This window comes from Amphibalanus amphitrite, unplaced genomic scaffold (assembly GCF_019059575.1).
Source record: "Amphibalanus amphitrite isolate SeventyFive unplaced genomic scaffold, NRLGWU_Aamphi_draft 000637F_arrow, whole genome shotgun sequence".
NCBI classification, from domain to species: domain Eukaryota; kingdom Metazoa; phylum Arthropoda; class Thecostraca; order Balanomorpha; family Balanidae; genus Amphibalanus; species Amphibalanus amphitrite.
Genome location: NW_024882131.1, coordinates 245,392 through 260,540, shown reverse-complemented (window position 1 = coordinate 260,540; position 15,149 = coordinate 245,392). Strand labels below are relative to the sequence as shown.

Below are 15,149 nucleotides of genomic sequence, written 5' to 3'. Positions count from 1 at the left end.
TCGCCTGCCCACATGAACTCAGAGCCGGCGCGCGGAAGGGCTGCTGGGCGCGGAAGGGCTGCTCCGCCGGATGAAGGCGATACGGTGCCTGCCGCGGCGCCACCGGAACCGAATCGCGTCGAGACGGAGCGGCGCTAACTGCGACCCGGCGCTTCACAATGGGCAGGGGTGTGCGACAAACGGCGCAGCAATGACCGCGGCACATGCCGCCCGGCGCGGAGGTGTCTGGCCGAGACAGAAACAGCACCCGACTGTGAACGCACCCATACTTCGCGGCAACGTCAGGAGATATACTGGCATTGGTCAGGTCGATTGGCGGGTGGGTGTGCGTTTGTTGGAATCATCGAAAACGTCGCTGCTGCATTCGAGTAACAGGTGGCCAGTGGCGGCCAGCTGAGCAGAACCAGTCCAGATCAGGGCGAAGCAGACAGTTTTCTCTGGATCACTCTACAGTCGGTCAGGTGAGTAGCCCCCGCACCGCCCAGAGTCGGTGGCCGTCCACGGCACCGGCCGGTCGGTCGGTCGGTCGGTCGGTCGCGGCGCTCCCACCGGTCGTACGCCGCGGGCGGACCACTTCCCCGCGGCCGGCCGCAGCCGGCGCCCGGGGCCGGGACCCGTTCCCGGGCTCACGCCGGCCGAGTTCCTCCTCCGCCGCCTCCGTCACAGTCAGACGCCGGCCGACGCCTCCCGGCGGGCGCCTTCACACGTCCCCAGTGACAAACGGCGCACGACTGTCCAGTTTGGTCGCTGCATGAACGGCCCAAGTACCAGCGAACTAGGAATAAAGAGGTAGACCATTAAAGCACATGAGAATTGACCGCCGGGTAAATGCCAGGCAATGCCCTGATTCGGTGTCCAGCAAAACGAATAGATTCACAAAAATCACCTAGTTCTAAATAGATTCTCGTCTCTGCGATGGCATGCATACCAGCACATAGCGAATCCCTTTCCACGTCGAATCAAGAAAACACACCTGGAATGATAAGCCGATCACACCGATCACACCGGCTCTCTGAAGGAAAGTTCCGACTTTTCCATTCTGAATGAAAGCAGAACGAAGACCACCGCACTGTCAGTGTGGTGGATTTGGTTCTCGTTCGGGATCTCGTTTCTGCCGACGGCCGGCCCAGTCAGAGCTGTTGACCGATAAGCAGGTACCGATGCTCACTGGGGCATAGACTTTATAAAGTTACTGCTTCAGCTGAAAGAGTTGACCGAAAATGACACCGCATCACCGCCCGGAACAAACGACTGCCATTTGCCACTGGTAACATTGGATGTCAGAAGACAGTCACAGAGTATGGGAAAATCAGCTACGATAGCCCCAGCATGACACGGACCGGATCCAACGAGTTATTGCACCGTCATAAAACTCCAAGTGGCTCCTCCATCCCAATCATGTTGACCAGCAGTTGACTGACGATGGCCATGTACTGCCCGACGCCCGTGTCCACCTCTCGTTATCGTGAATTACCCCATCACGCGGTATCAGTATACTCACAGTCTCCGCCTCGCTGCAGGTCCCATCCTTTGAGCGTGCGGTCCCGGCTGCCGGTGATCACCTTGGTGTTGGAGCCCAGGAACTTGGCCACCATCACCGGACCGCTGTGACCGGTCAGCGTATACTGTGGGGAACAGAGGGGTAACAGTCAGGTCAGGTCAGGTCACCATCACCGGGCCGCTGTGACCGGTCAGTGTATACTGTGGGGAACAGAGGGTAACGGTTAGGTCAACTGCTAGTGGGAGATAGGACAGGACATGCCAAATAAGAGTCAGCACAGCATGGCGTTCGAACAAGCCAAACGGCTCACATTCCAATCAGTCGTCAAGTAATAGTCATTAATGGTCATTTGATGTGTAGCCATTTAAAAACACATCTTTAAACACATCTTATTACCATGTTCCATCTCCAAAACACGCCATATCGTATCGTAAGTACCGCGCGCGCATCTGCAGTCATTAGGGACTAAACACGTGTCATCAGTACATCACAAGAAACCTGCCGACCGGCCTAACAAGATCCCGGCAGTGAGATAGCGGGACGCCGGCCCGCAGCGGGCGGCTCTCTGTACAATCCTCCCGATCGGCCGCGATGATAGCAATCACACGGAGCGCTCACGTGCCGACACGACACGGGCACGGTCACGCATCACGGGCACGAGTCATCTGAGCGCCGGTAAAAAGGAGCGCCGCCGCCGGCAGCAGAGACGGGAGGGACTGAGGTGTCGGGGACTGGTGGGACAGGACCAGGACCGGGACAATTGTGACGGGACAGGAGTATTGGTATTAACTCTGAGGAGTGCCGATGTAGAGACCTTGGTAGAGACTACGAGATGTCATTGTCAGGATGTTATCGTCAGTATCGAGACTTCTACCTGCGAACTGGCCGCCGTCTCGCTCGCCCACTGACGATCTGTCCGGTGCATGAACCTCCGGTGGTATGGATTCCGTCCTTGACAGTGCACTGATTCCGCCGGTCAGTGCCGCCCATCACTCCCTGTGAGTGACCGCTGCGGCAACGGACACGGCCCGTTTATGGAAAACTCGGCGGGCATGGCCGGTTAATGGAGGGCCGGGACGGCACCCATGTGACTGGAGCATACCGCGGCCGGCACTGACCGCCGAGGCTCTGATGGAGGCACCAGCTACCGACAGCCCGGGTCCGACACCGGCTGTGATAGAGGCACCAGTAGCGCCTGTGATAGAGGCACCAGCCACCGACAGCCCGCCACCGCCAGCGCGACATCGACAGCTTGGCACTAAACGCCGAGGCTGTGATAGAGACACCGAGTGACTGTGATAGAGGCACCAGCCACCGCCAGCCCGTCACCGCCAGCGCGGCGCCTGTCTGATGGGCAGCCCCAGCCGTGAAATTGGAGCCGTGAGGACGCGACACGCTCGGTGGCCGGCGTGATTTGACGCGCGCAGAGCGCCGCACAGGTTCGCCAGGTAGATGGCAAATGGCTTTTCCAGCAAGGCAGTAACATAAGGAATAAAGCTAAAATATGGGCGATTTATCGCTGGTAATGACCATGCCCTGTTCACGCGAAGCTCGGGAAGTCAGCGACACTTTCAGGATGTTTGGTTAAAAAAAATCGGCAGATTCTATTGCAGATGGAGCAGCAGAAAATAATTAGAAAGGAGACAAACATATGCTAGGTACCTTTTATTGCCTGACGTGCATATTGATCAATCTTCTGCAATCTGCATCGTAATGGTAGGTATGAGCGATGCGCATCATCATGCTCTTCAAACATGTAACTTTAATTTCATACATTTCTGTTTGTAGCGGTGTAATTACGATTACATATGCAATGAGAGCCACTTCCGTCCAGCCAAAACACTCGAGAACATAGCCGTAAAACTGAGAACGGCTTAAGGATAGGTTACAAGCATCGCTGCCTATAAACAATGAGAACACTTTTATTTTAGAACAATGCACCCGTTCATGGTCCCTGGCGCACCAAAATCGTGGGCAAATTCATTACCAACGCCTCTTGGACAGTTATTAAAGTCTCATCACCATTTTCGCGCCTACTCCCGAGCGCTCAACTAATTATTGAGGTCATTTTTTCACCAAAGGTTAATGCCCTGGGACACTCAAAGGTCACGCTCGAAGAAAAACTACAAAATAATTGTTCAGAATATTAAGAGGAAGCAACCGGATGACCGCAACCACCCAACACAAAAGGATAGGTAATGCTTCGCGATATCTTAATAAGTTCACAAACAGGAAGCTTATCATACCCACTACAAAGGACGCTCCTTACAAGTAACATCCAGCTATTGGTCGCGCTCGCGAGGTTCACCCATCTCATCAACTATCAAGGGATGATATGATTCGCTTCAACCCTGTTTGTGGATAGCATTCAGCTAGGATCGAACTCAATTGATGTATTCCTTGTGTAAATACCCACATCCGATACGAGCTTCCACGCCCCGTATAGACATCACAAACAAACCTCATTAAGTGGCAGCGGCTCGCAGAGGTTTCGAGGCGGGACCTGGACAGCGGACCGCCTGTGGCCGATGAGGTAGCCCGTGGGTGACACGGGAGGGACACGGTCACGGACGGTGGGTGACACGGAGGGACACGGACGGTGGGTAACACGGGAAGGACACGGGCGGTGGGTGACACGGAGGGACACAGACGGTGGGTAACACGGGAGGGACACGGGCGGTGGGTGACACGGGAGGGACGGTGGGTGACAGTGAGTGACACGGACGGTGGGTGACACGGGAGGGACACGGGCGGTGGGTGACACGGGAGGGACGGTGGGTGACCCGGGGAAGGAAGGACACAGCCGCCGTCCACCAGTCCGTGGAGAACACACCCGCTCCGTTAGCGCACGGCGCCGCCACGGAGCGTCCGTCACCGTTACCTCTGTGTATGATCGGCCGACCGACAGCAGTACACGCGCCATCAGACGCCAGTCGATGCCATTATGTCGCGCAGCGCCGTACTCCAAAATGCTAAGTGGGCCTATCAATTGGCAAGCGTGAAGCGGCAGAAGTGGACGCGGCGGCGGCTGGAAAAACCTCATAATCGGAAACCCATCATCAGGGAGCCCGGCGCGGCCGGCCCGGAACGGCCGCGGGCGCGCTGCCCCGGGCGGCCGGTTCCCAGACGGCGGCGGCGCCGACGTTTAGTGATGCGCGCCGAATGAGAGCAGGCGGGGAGGTAACGGGAGCCACAAAAACTGCTGACACGTAACTGAACCGGCTAACTGCGAGCGGCGGAGAGGGGGTCAAAGGACGACAGGGGGCGGACACTGGTCAGGAAACGCATTCCCACTGTGATACTGAGGCACATCAACCTTTCTTTCCACAGCATTTGTAGAGATCGCGTCCGATAAACTACTGCACAGGAAAAATGAGAATGATGAGATCCTATGAGAGATAGTCTCGTGTCGCGATCCCAACCAGCATCGTCAGTCCCACGTAACTCGGACACTCGTCGAGTCGCCTGTGTACACTCGCCGAGTACTGCGCCCCAGTGTCGTGTCAGCGTGCTGTCGGTGCCGAGACACGGCACTGCGGCGCCGACAGGGCGGCCGTTAGCGGCGCCTCGCTCCACTGGGCGGGCCGCACGCGCCCATAGTGGAGCGGTGCGCGCCGGGAGCGGCGGGGTCAGACGGCGGGCCGGCCGGGTCAGCGGGCAGCACGACCGGACCACAACTGGGGCGGAGACCGACAGACGGAACGCACAGAGCGAATGGACCGTCGGCCGAGCAGAACGAGACGAGACGGGAGCAGAGGGACGGCAGAATAGGAACAATAATGTGGACGACGGAACACAACACAGGTTTAGAACCAATGGCATATGGCAAAAATAATATTGCTTATACCTTTTCTCAGCTCCGACAGAACGGAGGCGTATTAAAAGGTTTCCCTTTGAGTTAGTTTTCATTCTATCGATCTTGAAGAGAATAAGAGAGCGAGAGCGAATGATGAAGAGAGTCAGAGAGAGGCGAGTGGCCGTATAATCCGGTAGAGTGTCGGGCCGTTCCGGGCGAGCAGGGCGGTCCGTCACCACAGACCGGGCCCGCCGTGTCACCGTGCCGGCAGCACGCGCCGCGCCGCCGCCCGGGTAGCGGTAACACCCACTCTGAGACGGTCCAGTGACCGGTCAAGACGCCCATCTCCACCACCGATTGGCTCGTCTGTGTCCGGTGACAGCGGCCGCGCCGGCCGGTTACCGCCGAGCCGCCGAGCGGCGCGCTGCGTGCCCGGCCGGCCGATGGGACCCTCACGGCTGCCGGCCGGTGCACAATGCAGCGCGTCTGCACGTCATTAGGGTCCGGTGCGCCGGGCCGGTCCAATGGACGGCGAGCCGCGCACACCGGCCAACAATGCCGCGTATGAAGTGATGTGCTACCGGAGCGGCCCAGATGGCAGCCGTCCGGAGGGTATTCAGCTGGAAAATGAGCTAATTACGGGAGACTGGCCGGCCTCGAGTCTGGTAGTTGCCGGACACCACTCAATGGAGCGGTGACACCGCTGCTGCAGGATGAGACGCCGGAAATTATCGGCACGCCGCATGGTAACGCAATAACTATAGTTCCATAGGAGTTCGGCTTTGATAGATGTTCCAATAGTCTTCTGAGAGGGGCTTCTGGAAGGTCATCAACCGCTGGAACCATTGAATCAATAGCGCAAGAACATCGTTCGCTGCAAGCATGAATGGAAATTAGCGATGCACTGCTTGGCATTCACTATTTCACATGACTCAATTCATAGTCTTTCCCAAAACAGTTAGCTTTACATATTGATATGGGACAAATGCCATCCGATTGACGCTAAATCAGACCCACAAATCCCGAAATAAATTGACGGTCACGACTCACGATGCACCAGTTTTTCACGCCGCCCAGCCATGGTTCTAACACAGTCCAGCAAATAGAGCAAAACGTCTTCCTGCTGCCAAAACGAACCGTGAACGAAGCCATCACGGCATAGCTGCTGGTTTATTTTGTTTGCTGATTTGTCTGCGTGCCGTAACTTCGCAGGCTTGTGATGCCTCTCCATGGACTCTGCCAGTTTTGTCAGATCAGTTGCTGATGTAGTCAACTCTTTTACCTAAGTTGAGCCGAATGCACAATGTACGTTATTGCACGTTGCAACTATTGCAAGTATTGCACACCCCAAACCAATTGTTCTATCCAAACAGTAACGTCAGATCACCGGCCTGTTTGCCCCTCTGTTTGTCAGTCTGTCTGTCAGCGGCGGCGCCACTGCCAGTCGCCGCTGAGGGCCCGTTAGCCGCTCGTGAAGCCCTCAGCGGGTCCTCGGCGGCCCGCGGCGCGCTCACGAGCCGTGTTTATTTACGGCAGGCGCGGCGCAGCCATCTGCATAGCTAAACAGAGCGCTGTGACCGGGCGGCGACCCTGCTCCGTACCCACTCAGTCCGTCCGTCGGCGGTCACGGCCGTCAGACTCCACCTGCCGTCAGTTAGGGAAGTCTGAAGGGAGACACCTGTATGCGGAAGTCGCTGCCGGACCGGCCCAGACCCGCCGGCCAGTGCGTCTCGGTCGGGCCGCGTCCGCAGCGGGTCGGCAGCGCGCCGTGGCAGCGCTCTTTATTGCGGACCGTCATGGCAGACTCGCCGAGCGGTCGGCGGCCTACGCACGTGCGTGGGAGTGCCACGACCCAGGCGGCGAACAATGCGCACCGGCGCGCCGCGTTCGACGCGCCCGGCTGCCGGCTAACTCGGTGTGCCGACGTTCCATTGCGCGGCCAGCAGCGGTGACCGTTGTCCACCGGAGTCGGCCAGATCTGGCGATAACCCGGCACAATGCCGACCGCACCGAGCTGGCGGCGCCGGCGGCCGCTGTTCGCCCCCAATGTGACGCTCACGGCGCACCTGGGGCAGTTAGCGGCGCCGTGACCCGGCCCCGGTCAGCGCCGGGACGTTTTTTAGCCCGCGGCACCGCCGGCGTCCCGGGCCGCGCTTCCGGCCAGACCTGGGAGGCGGTGCCGGCCGGCCGGAGGCGGCGGCGGCCGACTCTGCCAGGTCAGTCGGCGCCCCCCGCCGAGCCGCGTCAACACCCGACCAACCGACACAGCCACACTCACACCACCAAACGCGGACAGTTTTTGTCACAGCCGTCAACAGCCAACAATGTCACCGCCTGAGGGGTGGCGGCCGCAGCTCGAACTCTGACAGCCCCTAATGGTGCCGTGGACGTCATATTTCCACAGTACGAGGCGGCAGACGACTTCTTTATCGGCGGTTCGTTGTCGATCGCCTGCCGGGTCACAGCACCAGACATCCATGAGGACTGGAGAGTTTGACCTGTACGACCACCCTCCTCCGGGAACCCGCCACCGCCCTCCGTCCAGACTCCAGAAACCCTTCACCCTCCAGGATGTTCCCGTCGGTTGGTGGGTGGGAGGCAGCGACGGCTCTGACTCAGGCACCCCGCGCGCCGTCCTACCGTTAGCCGCCGCCCCGAGCCGTGCATGAGGAGTCGTTCAGCCCCAGGGGACAGGTGGCACCGGGAACGGTACTGTTGTGGCCAAAGACGCCACTCAAACCGCGGACCGCGCGCGATTAGTGGGAAAGGATTCTGCGAGTGGGCACATATCAAACAGATTTACGGTGGCGCTACCATCAACACCAAGCGATGCCACTTTTACTCCATCCTCGAAGGCCCTCGAAGGCCTATTGCGACTGTTCTCGTTTTCCCAGACAGCTCCGCTGTGCGTTTCCATCGATCCCGCGCACCTGTACTTCATTCCGGAACCTGTCACACTGGGACCGGCAGCTGGAGGACGGCTCCATAGAACTCAATCTGTCAGCGCGTTCACAGTTCCTCACGCACCGAACCCTCCATTAACAGCGGTGACAACTAAAATTACCGCCCCGGAGCGGCGTGTGAACAGTATCAACCGGTTCCGTGTGCCGGCCATCCGCGCCAGACCGCGGCCATTATATGACAATCGAGGACAATAATGCGTTACATTTAACTGGAAGTTGACACCAGGAACTGTGACCAATTTACCCATATGCAATCAAAGCTCAAATCTGGAGCTGCTTGACCTATTTTCATAGTAGGACATTAAAGAAAGCAGGGTATAAGAATTGTTTGTAGGGCAAATGCGCCGCGGAGGCTTTTCCGCTATCTAGGCCTTATAGTAACATTTATTTCAAACGTAGGTGATCGGCGTTTCGAATCAATGTTCGCAGCACAATATTTTATCGGCCACCCAGGGCAACAATTTGCCACGAATGATAAATCGACGCCGCCGGTGTCCCAGTGGTGAAACAGACGATTATAGGAGGAGGTCGCGACCCATCCGCCAGGAGTCGGGACAGATTCGGAACGGAAGGAACGGTGAAATGCCTGACCTGACTCGACCTGACCGGCGCGGTGAGGGTGAGCAGGCGGTGAGACAAAGTGATTTGCTGACCCAGCGGACATTCTGCGACGAGAATCGGTCATGATCCACCATCCATATAAGCTCTCTGTCGGCCGAAGGGCACGTCTTCGATACGTGCCACACAACAGGCAAACTCACTATGATTAGATCATCTATGAGCACCTGCAGTGTTTCTGTCAGAGAAGCACTGCATCAGCTTTGATCACCCACGGCCGCTTATTATCCTACGCCGACGACACCCAGATCCTCGACCACTCCCCTCCCACTGTCGTCGGCCTATCCAGCCTCAAAACACGCGTCGAAGAATCCTTATCCGAACTCCAAACCTGGTTCCAGCAGAACAGCCTGAAGATGAACCCCAGAAAAACATCCTTTACTCTCGTTGGCACCAAACAAACCTTGGCAAAAACCCACGACTTCCACATCTCATCCGGCTTAACCATTCAGCCATCCAAAACCGTGAAAATCCTCGGAGTCCTTCTCGACCAGCAGCTGACCTGGCAACCCCATATTGACGCAGTCGTTCGGCGGTGCAACGTCATCACCATATCACTCTTCAAAGTGCGTCATCATCTCACTCCTGAAGTACGTAAGCTGCTGGTCGAAACACATGTCCTTCCCCACATTCATTACTGCCTGTCCGTTTGGGGAGGAGCCGCTCAGTGCCACCTCCAACGAGTTCAAAAGTCTCTGAACCTTGCGGCCAGAATGGTGTCTGGGGTGCGCCGCTCAGAGCACATCTCGCCCACACTTGCGGCACTAGGCTGGCACAGAGTGGACGACATGGTACGCACGCACGACTGTGCTCTAGTGGCGCGAGCAGTGAACGGTAAATGTCCGCCTGCCATAACCGCAATGTTCACTCGGAGAGCCGATGTCTCACTGCGCAACTCTCGAGCAGCAGCCGCCGGCACCCTGGATCTTCCCAGATGCCGCCTAGTGAGAACCCAGCGGAGCTTCACTTATAGGACTGCATCCGCCTGGAACGCCCAATTAACACGCAGTTAGACTGGATAGCACCGGAGAGGCCCAAGTGAATCACCAGCGCTGTGTTTTAAACCAAATGTTTTAGGTCTTGCAATGTGTCTCATTTTTAACCATGCTTTTACCAGTGTACAATGACTGAATTCGTAATACCCACCATGTGGAGAATTCTAATAAATGACTCTGACTCTGACGTCTGGTCTGTAAACAGTTTGGATATTGACACCGGGTACCGAATGCACTTGGATAAAAATAGCCGAGCTTCAGCCATCACCTGAGTGCGTCGTTGTCACACGAAGACGATAAAGACTGGACTAAGATGGCCATTAGCCAATTTAGCGGATACGAAGTTCGCACAATAATTTATCTACCGAGGAGGGCGGCTAGCCCACTTCACAGGGTGAGATGGGCCGTGGCCGATGTGTGGCGTTCGAGCCGCGCGGCCGTGGGAGGCGCTGAACGCTGAACAGTGTCGCGGAGCGGTAACGGGGACGGCAGGCCCGACCGGTCAGCTCCGTACTGCACACTGCGTCACGGCGCAGAAACTGGCGCAGCGTCACGTTAAGTGACGGCCGGTGGCGGTGTGACGGACGCGGCTCCGCGGCCGACCGGAGCCGGTATTGGCCGCGGATCTGGGAGCCGCTGCCCGTCCAGACTCAGAGGAGTGTCACCCAGTTCCGACCGACCGGAGCGGACGGCCAGTAACACACGGCAGAGTGTGGCAAACGGAAAGATTCCGTTTCAGCCAGCCGGCGCAGGCGGCCAGAAACGCATGGCAGAGTGCGGTGAACGGATTCAGCTCCAGCCAGCCACCACCAGGGCCAGCGCAAAGCTCGCTAGGCCCGGCCAATTACAGCAGACTGGAGAGGGCGGAACCCTGCCACATGCGGTGGCGACGAAGCGGCCAATGCTATGGGGCCGAATCACTCACATGGGTATTGTCGGTCAGCACCAATTCTATTGTTTTCACAACGCACAGGAGGGTAACTCGGCCTAGTTTAGAGCAGCAGTTCGCAAAAGTCAATCACACTGGATTTTGAAGAGGCTAAAGATAATATTGCTTCAGATCCCCAACCCGTGCTGACATTACAGAAATTGAAGAGCAATATAAACAAACAATAAATCTGCAGCCCGTGTTAGATCGGTTAGAAAGACTGGATGACACCGGCGTCGCCGGGCGGAGCGCTGACCCCGCGGTGTTACGGCGAGCAGTGACACCTGCGCAGTCACACGCGCAACACCGTGACGCCGGAGCGCGCCCCGTTCCGGCCCATGGGTGTCTTATTGCCGCCGTCACCACAGATGGGGCTATCAAGGGAATTCAGATATTGTGCAAATGCAAATGGCATAAGTACTTCAGTAGTCTGCAATTGCCTCCACTTAAGAGCAGCGCCTTCGCTAATGAGAAAGAAAACGGTTCGGGTGACAGCTGAAAGCAAAAAAGGCGATGGATACAGTCATGCAAACACTCAACATCTTCACCGTATACAGCACCCGTGCGCTCGTCTCCGCCTTACACCGTGTGACATACGACAGTGCCGCACACTTGACTCGGGAAATGCGGAAGTGAGTCCGGAGTAGCATTAAGGCATGACTGGCACCGGGGAAACGCAGCGAGTCCGTCACCAATACCGTGCGAAGTGACGGCGACCGTCACGGGCCGTGGAGACGGGACGCAGACGGTGACACACGCACGGTGCGGGCTCACGGACGCCAACACCGCGGGCGAACGGGACCGGCGCCCCGCGGCGGCGGGGGACGACCGGCGGTCCTGTGCGGCGGCGGATCATCACACAGACGAACCGTGACGCCGACGGGGCAATCCCCAGGCACATGGACAGATACGAGCTCTGATTAATGTCACTATCATAGACAGGCCAGACTAGTCCTTTTTGTGTTGGAAGCCTCGGGATGAATGGCTTGAGCAAATCACTCAGCACCAGGTAAATAACGGCTGTCAAATAATCTGATTAGGGTGGGCCCATGAACGCGATGTATTGAGGAGTGATTGTAGAGTGGACACAGTCCGGTGGGCCGATGGGTTTCAAGCAGCGGCAGATCCGAGCCCAGCTCCCTTTCCGCAGCGGGAGCCCGGTGGTCGGTGGCGCCTGGCGCCGGCCGCCGGGGCCCATGTCCGCTGGGTGGCGGACGGTCGTCGGCAGCCACCCTGTGTCTGTAGGTGGCACGACACTGCCGCGGGCGTCTGTGGCTGCGGAAGCGCCGGTCGCCGGCCGCCGACCGCACACGGCTGCCGTGACTGGCCGGTCAGAAGGCAGCCGGTACACCGTGACAGCACCAGCGGGGTCACAGACTCCCGGCACCCACCGCCACCCACCGAGCAATGGCACGTGCTGTCACAAATCACCGTCACAGGCAGCGGCACGCGCCAACAGCCGGCGTCAGCCGCGACAAACAGCCAGCCAGGGACTCAAGAAGGCCAGACGGAACAGTCGCTGAAAGACAGCAGGGGAAGTGCCAGTGGAATGCACTGGGTGGAATTTTTCCTACCTGTCGTGAGAAGCCTGCGTTAAATCATTTTTAGATCGTTTGCAGACTGCCGGTTCGGCTCCATTCTCACATGACCGGCCCCGCGTCCTCAAAAGGAGCGCAAATCGTCCCATTTTCGCGCAACTGGCGCGGTTCAGCGGCTCCCAGGCCGCACTCCGCGGCTGGCGCGGCCGCCGCTGGTGGCAGACGCATGGGAATAACGACCCGCTGACGTCATATAGGTACGGAACCAGTGAGCCTGTGATGTCATATAGACACAGAGCCAGTGAAACTGTGACGTCATACAGACACAGATCCAGTGATATTGTAATGCCACACTGTATACATACAAAGCCAGATAACCACTAACCAGAGATGTTACACACAAGATGCCAGTATCACGTTGACGTAACACCGGTACGGAGTCAGCAATAGACAACTGAAGATGCCAAAGGCACCCGCTGGATAAGATCAATGACCTTCTGGCGTCACCGGGTCACAATCGGTGCCCTAATGTTGTCCCTGCGCGGTGACCGCTGCCGCCGACCCGGCAGGACCGCCGGACCGCCGGCCGGTGACTTTTTACCGGCGCCGCAGAGCCACCATAAATCGGAAATAAGTATGGAAAATTGCTCCGACTGTGAGAAACAATGGCGGCTCGGCTGCGGCAAATCGGACGCCGCCGCGGGCCGGTCGGTGCCGCACGGGTCCCGGGGGTCCTGGAGGCTGACCGGCACGATCGACGCCGAGAGTTCGGGCCGCCCCGAGGCGATGTGTGGGTCGTGGTCTCCCGCATACCTAGCTCAAGAGAAGCCAAAGCGACCTACAGCGTGTTATGGCCGTTTCCAAGGGAAGAGGCACATTTGCTAGTGAAATATTTGAGAAAATCTAAAGATGGATACGTTTTCATTCGCTCCAATTATCACACGCCATGCAGTTCTTTTAGTTGCACTAACACAGACCCCAAAAAGTGGGCACAACGTCCACCTTTCTTCGTCGGCTTGAATGGCTATCAAGCCTGGGAAGATTTGCTTTTATCGACATCGATCTCACATCGTTCAGAACCGTTGTAAGTAAGTACGTATCATTACAGGTCATTGAGATGACCCTTTGATACTCGCTTCGATCAAATCCTATGATGACGGCGCTCGTCGCTCGGTCAGCAGGCTAGAGTAAAAACTGAAAAGCCAGTTTGATGACAGGGGCCCAGGGATGTCGGCTCATCGAGGGAAATACACAACCAGCAGCGAAATAATATTCAATGGTCCCAGATAATGTTATCCAATGGTCCCAGCCTAGTCAGCTAAAAAGCTAATAAATAAAATAACCATTAAATCCAAATAAACTAATCCATGCATAAGCTCCCGATAGCGAGTCCCGGGGGCGATGCCGCGTCAGGCCGGCCGCCAAACTCAAATGCCGGTTCCGCTGATATTCAATTCCGCCTGCTGTTTCCGGCCGGCGTCTCTGGCGCCCGCCCGGCCCTCTGTGGGCGCCCACTGGTCTGATGACGGTGATCGGCCGGCGGCGGGGCGTCACGGGGCGTCACCGGCCGGTGACCCGTCACCGACCCGGCGCCCCGGGCGCCCGCTAATGCCGCGCCCGGCCGCCCGGGGCGCTCCGTCAATGGTTCCGCAGAGCGCGGGACGAGTGCTCGGGGACCTCCAAGGTCGCGTCACGGCCGGACGTCACGTCACGTCACGTCACCGGTCGGGAGGGAACGCCTCCCCCGGGGTTACCCGTCACACAACTGGTGTCTCTGGAGGGACGGGGACAGCGCAATTAGCGTTCCGCAGAAACTCTCCCGAGGTCAGGACAAATAGCCGCATGCGGGACATCAGTGATATTATTTTACGTGTGCCTATGCATTTTCCTATTTTGCCATAGAATCTGTAAAATACTCACCGTAAGATTATCTTGGTATGAAATGTTGAACCACTACTGCATGCACGAGGGTTTTAACAAATCATTATAGGACATTGGAAGCGAGCAGTTCGGAATTAGAGGCTTCTTCAAAAACATCCCGGCCACGCGTTGTAAATTCGACGTGATGTTGTCAACCAATTATTCACAATTATAAAACATGAGTAAATAATCGAAGAAGAAAAATAGGTACTTAAAAGAGCGCGGAATGGGGAAGATAGCAGGAACTGTTTGAAATCAGGCGCCACCAATAGGCAGCTTTGACATGGGTCTGCCATCTGGAAAATGGTATAGAAATCACAATAGAAAGCGCACTTAGCATGCATACAATATATTTCCTCACATTAGCAAATACAAGGCATTAACGGTTAAAGGTTGCGAATATTTCTAGTGACAAGTAAGTGTTGCCAGGATAGTGTTGCTTTCAACAGTGATTCCGAAGAATTCCTTCAGAATGTGCAAACTTCCCCACTGCATCAAACAAAAACGATGGCGGTTTCGCTTGATTGAAGGTTATTGTGGTTATTCCGAGACAGAATATTGAACGTGACAGATCGCCCCGTTTATAACATTGATAGTTGATACTAGCTGTTTTTAGAATGAAGTACCTATACGAAAAAGTGACAGAAGGCGACGACGTCATATTTATTCCAACGCAACAAAAAGTGTTCCCGATCATTTCCGGATAAGCAAGAACTGAGACTTACCATGCCATCGTGGTCGAGAAAGCATACTTGACGAGACATCTGCTTCGTGTTGAGCTTTATGATGATCCCAATACGCCCACAATGGACATTTCCACCCTCCTTTCGGCAGTCTCACGCAGTGTGGCCGGTACATAGCCCAGCAGAGGCGTCTGTTTCTGGGCTAAC

General features: G+C 56.7%; 1 protein-coding gene across 4 annotated transcripts in view; it reads right to left on the bottom strand.

The window, feature by feature from the left end:
• Positions 1 to 15,149, bottom strand: part of LOC122363737 (autophagy-related protein 16-1-like) — a 90,214-nt gene that overhangs the window by 3,554 nt on the left and 71,511 nt on the right. For all 4 annotated transcript variants that reach the window (XM_043333339.1, XM_043333337.1, XM_043333340.1 and 1 more), the window contains one exon: positions 1,502 to 1,625. In XM_043333339.1, the coding sequence (XP_043189274.1) occupies positions 1,502 to 1,625 (124 nt within the window). The remainder of the gene's footprint in view (positions 1 to 1,501; positions 1,626 to 15,149) is intronic.